The sequence below is a fragment of the Nycticebus coucang genome, chromosome 14 (assembly GCF_027406575.1).
Source record: "Nycticebus coucang isolate mNycCou1 chromosome 14, mNycCou1.pri, whole genome shotgun sequence".
In the NCBI taxonomy this organism is placed as follows: Eukaryota; Metazoa; Chordata; class Mammalia; order Primates; family Lorisidae; genus Nycticebus; species Nycticebus coucang.
This window is the reverse complement of record NC_069793.1, coordinates 41,662,473-41,668,940: the sequence shown is the minus strand read 5'-3', so window position 1 is coordinate 41,668,940 and position 6,468 is coordinate 41,662,473. Positions and strand designations below refer to the sequence as shown.

The window sequence follows — 6,468 nt, the reverse complement described above, 5'->3', positions numbered from 1 at the left end:
GCACAGTCCCCAGTATTTGGCAATCATTCATGATGTTTATTCCCTTCTTTTGCCTGGGACTAATGTTCAAAGAACTCTGTACATGAGGTTACACCTCAAGCCTAATCTTCCCAAATTGGATTCTCCTACAGAAACTGACAGCAAATGCAAGAGGGAGACTTGTGACGTAGGGTTGAGTAAGAAAGGGACACCCATGACAAAGAGACTCGGACATACCAGATAGTAATGTGGGGTGTATTAGTAAAAATGGCAGCTTTTATGTAAGCTACAGGAGAAAAAGTGTCTAAAGAAGAGCATATAAAAAGCCAACCATATCTCGTGAAAATGGAAAACATGTCCAGAATATATGAAACGTTATTTTAAATGTTTCTATTTGCTATGTCTTTGGTCACCTAGCCCAGAAGAATGATCTCTCATGGCTAAATGGTTTAGTAAAAACACTGTTGTGGAGGAAACCAGTAAGTGTAAAAAGCTGGTTAGAGAAGGAAGGAAGCCCAGGAAGGGAGACAGGTGCAGAGGTGTGCTCAGGCAAAGGGTTGCAGAGGGAAACTTCCACACAACAGTCAGAGCAGCACTGCAGTGTTAAGTTTTCCTCAATATTGTCTTGACTTGAGGAAAAGCAGCTGTCATTTTATTCATCAGTTGCAGGCTACCCCAGAACACTGGGGAAGCCATAAATTGAAATCTCTGCACCCCTTTAATTCTCCGCAAGTGCTAGCAAAGCAGTCCCTGGAACTCAAAAGTGATTTTCCAAAAAATAGTCACAGATATTAGATAAACCATACAGAAAGAAAATAGAAGACAAAAAAAATGATAACTGCTTGATAGTAAAATATCAAATTACAAGGGCGACCATAATGTTTACACCTTCCCAGGACAACTGTTAACAATGAAAGTAGTCAGGAAGGAATCTGTGACTGTTCAGTGCCTGTGAATTCTTATTGTGAGCCATTGAACAGAAAGGCCAATGTTTCCTGAAAGCAGGGTGATTATTCCTCTTGACCCCTTTGTTTGGCTTTATTTTCTCACTCTCTCCTTCCTTCCTTCCTTCCTTCCTTCCTTCCTTCCTTCCTTCCTTCCTTCCTTCCTTCCTTCCTTCCTTCTTCCTCCCTCCCTCCCTCCCTCCCTCCTTCCTTCCTTCCTTCCTTCCTTCCTTCCTTCCTTCCTTCCTTCCTTCCTTCCTTCCTTCCTTCCTTCCTTCCTTCCTTCCTTCCTTCCTTCCTTCCTTCCTTCCTTCCTTCCTTCCTCTTCAGCAGCAGAACTGGTGAAAACAAGCAAGATAGGGGAAGTGTTATTAAGCATGACCGCTATAAAGAGACACTGAAATGAAGACAAGCTACAGTCAAGTTGCTCAAAATCTTGCATTGTAGACCAGAGAGGAAAACCTCTAAAAACCACATGCTACAATGAAGGAATGTACTGAACCCAAAATATGGCTAATCTATATAATTTTTAAAAATTGTTTGCCCTTTTTGTTTGTATTCACAATTTCTGAAATGAATAAATCATCACAAAAGATGTACACCTGAATCAATGACATGATAAATCATGCCCAAATAGCTAGGCAAATGTGTATGTCATAACTTGACTGCAGAAACGCAGCAGCTGAACAAAGAAAGATGTTTCTTAGGGTAAAAGTAAACTAAAATGTTCTTTTAATTCAAGTGCTGACATCTAGTTCTACATTTCACGTGGCACACAAACTGAATCTGAAGAGAAGAACTGAAAACACTTGAATATACTTTTTATACTTATTACTAAAAATGCTGAAACAGGAAGAAAAGAGAGGATTACTTTTTCCCAGGGACAAGAAATATAGACCATTTTTCCTTGCAATTTTTAAAGCCCAATTATATGAGACAGTGTTAGATTAACCCTCAGACAGCTGAAGCATAAAATATCAACAAACCCAAATATGTATGTGTGTTTAAAATTAATGGACTCATTTTTAAGTAAAGATTTTATATACAAGAAAAACATATAAGAAATGATCGGGAGAAGTAACTTCCTTTTCATTGGGTTACTTAATACTTAAGAAATAAAAAGTACTTCAAAACAGAACCAAAACTAAAAAATTTTAGGAAGAAATTTAACAAAAAATGTTCAGAGGCTGTAAAGGAATAAGTCAAATGACATAACGCAAAAGATAAAATAATTAAATAACATAAAGAACATGAACATCTTTGAATAAAAAAAGAGACTGACAATTTTCCCAGATGGGGAGATTCAAACTTTACAAAGATATTGGCCACAAATTAAGATCAAATTCAAAACATCCAATCATAAATACTAATATGAAACCACTAGAGAAACAACTAAATACCCACACCACCCACATGAAAGGAAAACAAAATTCAAGTCAGGAGAGGGGGAGGAGAAAGAGAAGAGAGTGGAGGAGGAAGGGGGATCCGTAAACTTCACCTCGTGGGCACAATGTAAGGGTCTACAGCACACCCCCTGGGTGAAGGCCTCAGCTACAACTTGAACTTTGTGTGGCAAATGCAAACATTGTAACCTAATCATTTGTAGCCTCCTATTAATCTGCAATTGAAAAACAAATCCAATGATAAAGCCATTACAATCTAAAACTGTCACTTGAAGTAGAAAATAATGTGACAGAATAACTAAAAAAAACCTTGATCAAATAGTAACCAGATGTCAAGTCATATTGTAAATATACACAAATTAAAACAGTGGTTTTGGTGAAGTATTCAATTGGTAAAACAGAAAAGAATCTAAAAACAGTTTGTGGGGATATCAGTATATGAAAAGTTAACATTACAAATTGGTCGAAAAATATTCAGCCTTTCAAAAGAATTAAAACCTGTTATTTGTGATAACATGGATGAACCTGGAGGTTCAGGCACAGAAGCAGAAATACTACGTGACCTCGCTTACATACAGAGTGTAAAAAATTTGAAATCATAGAAACAGAGAGTTAAATGGTGGTTACCAGGGGCTGGGACAAGGGGAATTAGGGAGATATTGGTCAATAGAAACTATTTCAGTTATACTAGATAAATAAATTCAAAAGTTCGATTGTACATCATGCTAACTATAGTTAATAATAAGACATTATATACTTGACAATTTCAAAGTGAAGCTTTAAGTTTTCCCACCACTTACCTTAGTCAATTTAATTTAGTTTGACTAAATCAAGCTAATTAGTATATGCATAATCTCACATCTTATCATTGTGAGATAATATTATTATACTATATTATACTAATTAGCTTAATTTAGTCATTTAAGAAGGTACACATTTATCAAACATATATATGTTGTATACTATAAATACACAATTTTTACTTGTCCGTTAAAAATAAATAAAACAATGGAAGAGGATTTATATTGTAGCATTTTAATAGCAACAAAATAGAAACCTAAAAAAACATTACATATATAATGATCCATCACATTTCAGAATAAGATACAGCTCTTAGAAGTCAGGTCTAGATGAACAAAGATACAGCTCTTAGAAGTCAGGTCTAGATGAACAAAGATTGAATTATTTCCAAGATGTATAATTAAATAAAAAAAAAGTTTCTGAATAATATGTATGATTTATAGCTTTCTTTAAAAATCTCTTCTGTTTAAAAGGATACATTGTTCCATTTTGTCGGTAGAGGCTGGAGGAGGAGGTCGGGAAGGAGATATCGGGTGGTCAGCAGCCAGCTCGTCGCTACTTGTGGGCCTCGTTCGATCCGTGCCTCGTTTCTCCCTGGAAAGGGAGGGAGGCTTCGACATTGAAAGGAAGCCGCCGCCTCCGTAGTCCGAGCCTGGAGTCACTAGGGCTTCTCTCAAACTTGTGTGCTGAGGAGACTCAGATGTTGGCCTCAGCTCCTAGGCTGAACTCAGCAGATCAGCCCATGAAAACTTCTGTATTGAGACAAAGGAAAGGATCCTTCAGAAAGCAACACCTATTATCCTGGGCTTGGCAGCAAGGAAGAGGACAGGTAGTGGAAATCCTACAATCGGGAAAGCGGACTGAAAGGTGACAAGGAAGCTGAAGATGGGTGGTGGAGAAAGGTATAACATTCCAGCCCCTCCATCTAGAAATGTTAGTAAGAACCAACAACAGATTAATAGACAGAAGACCAAGGATCAGAATTCTCAGATGAAGATTGTTCATAAGAAAAAAGAAAGAGGACATGGTTATAACTCATCAGCAGCTGCATGGCAAGCCATGCAAAATGGGGGGAAGAACAAAAATTTTCCAAATAATCAAAATTGGAACTCTAGCTTATCAAGTCCCAGCTTACTTTTTAAATCTCAAGCTAATCAAAACTATGCTGGAGCCAAATTTAGTGAGCCACCATCACCAAGTGTTCTTCCCAAACCTCCAAGCCACTGGGTTCCTGTTTCCTTCAATCCTTCAGATAAGGAAATAATGACATTTCAACTTAAAACCTTACTTAAAGTACAAGTATAAAATAAGATAAAGTACTGTTGCTTATGGATATAGTCAACTGGTCTGAAACAGATTGACTAGGGAATCCTTTTGTGCAGAACTAATTATAAGTGAAAAGTATATTTAGACTTCATCTCATTTGCTCTACGTGTTGTGAGCACTGTGATGTAATAGTAGCAGCTTAAAGAAATTAATGATTGTATTTGGTAATATTCTCAACTGAGTATCTTATAAGTGAAACTATTCAAGTTTAGATTTGGGGAATGGTAAAGGAATCAGCTTTTTCTATTGTTGGGGGAAAAACAGTAATTTAAGATTATCATTCATGGGTCTCAGTAGATTTATGTGTTGAGTTAGCGACTAAGATGATAAGCATCTAGCTAAGACAGAGATTGAAAACTAGTTGAACATTTCAAAGTTAAATATACTAGAAACAACCACACCAGTAATAAAATCTGATGCACTGCCAAAAGAAAATGTGAATTTTTCTTAATAGTTGCATTTTACTAAATTGTACAGTGGTGAATGTGGAAAGGGTACTTGAGGTTTATTAGAATAAGGCACAGTATACCTCAGTGGCCCTAATTTTGAATGCAAATGGTGAGGTGTGTACCAACAAATGCACCAAAACAATTTTTTTTATAGAAGCAGTGTTTAATGGTAGCTTTTAAAATACATTTTTGTATTAGAGCACTGCATATGCTATTCAGACAGTGATCTGGCCTTGTCATCCCTGTAATGCCTCCGTAAAGTGGGGAGTTGTATAATGTGAAAGTTTTAAGTACCTAGGGAAGAAAAGAGCCATGTAAATACATGTAATAAACTTACAGCATATGTAAAGTTTTCTCAGCCTTTATCCTACAAAAATAGAATTATTTTAGTATGAATTTGCTAAATATAAGACCATGGACTGTTTTTATACTATGGCCTGATTTTAAAGGTCCAAAGTAATTTGTTTTTAAAGTTTACCTTTGTGCTGAAGTGCCAGTGTGTATGTTGATTGATTTGGTTGTGAGCTATATTTCAAAGTTACAGCCTCATGTAATAAGTTCTATATAATTAAAAAGATTTAAGCTGCTAAAACATTTTTAAGAGGTGAAATGCAGTATGGGCTTATTTTTTCCCCCTTAAGTCCAAAGATTAACCATTAAAGGTCCCCCCCCCCAAAAAAAAAAGAACCTTTAAAGATTCATTGCTTTTGCCAATTCTTACAACCTATAATAAAAAGATTGGTTAGTGTAAGGTACCATTGGGTGTTTGTTGGTTCAAAGTAAGTGCAACCCAGGGGACTGCTTTTGCAAAAGTTGTCATCTCTTGCGTAATACTTTGATAGCCTTGTTTTACCAACTGTTCAGGGGTAAAGGCTAAGTTTAACAGTTTAACCCAATAACAAGTTAAAACCGCAGGTCAGTTAAATTTGAATTATAAAAATCCTATTTCCTAATTTGGTACCTTTGTTTGGGTGTTTATAACCAGAATGGCTGTTGTAGTTCTCCAACTAAATTTATATGAAATAATACTGCCCAATTTAAATATTGGTATCTTAAATTCTATATAGTACCTAATGTATAGAAAACAAATTTGAAGCATGAAATTTAAAAATAAAATTGTTTTTTCTCCCCCCCCCCAAAAAAATAAATAAAAGGATACATCCCTAGTCATTAAAAGTAATTACCTCTAAAAAATGAAGAGAGTCTTGGTGTAAGTCACAGCCATGTGAAGAGGCATTTCATGATTTTTGTACTCTATAGGAGTTTAAATAATTTTTTTAATTAAAAAAATGAAAATGTTAGGAATATTTCCTGAGTTCTGAAAGCTGGGGACATACATTAAGTCACTATGAAATGTGCCAGTCTCTGAAATTCTGGCATAGCCACACTGAGATTCTGCAAATGCAACAGGGGCTAGAAAGGGAGAGGGACGACCCTTAGCCGAGGGCACCACAAGCAGAGACGTCAACTATCTTCGCTGGCACGTGGGGCCGTCCCATTACAAATGTGCTTTTTCAGCTAAAGGAATAAATTTCCTTTCAAACGAAAAAGCAAAAACAAAAGGAC

General features: G+C 36.1%; 1 protein-coding gene across 1 annotated transcript; it reads left to right on the top strand.

The window, feature by feature from the left end:
- Positions 1-3,616: 3,616 nt before the first annotated feature.
- Positions 3,617-6,027, top strand: LOC128564993 (proline-rich nuclear receptor coactivator 2-like). Its single transcript, XM_053561149.1, has one exon. The coding sequence runs from the start codon at positions 4,013-4,015 to the stop codon at positions 4,430-4,432; it is 420 nt and encodes a 139-aa protein (XP_053417124.1). The 5' UTR covers positions 3,617-4,012; the 3' UTR covers positions 4,433-6,027.
- Positions 6,028-6,468: the final 441 nt, after the last annotated feature.

Coding starts and splice junctions, on each gene's coding strand:
- LOC128564993 (XM_053561149.1), top strand. CDS start 4,013: ATGGGTGGTGGAGAAAGGTATAACATTCCAGCCCCTCCATCTAGAAAT.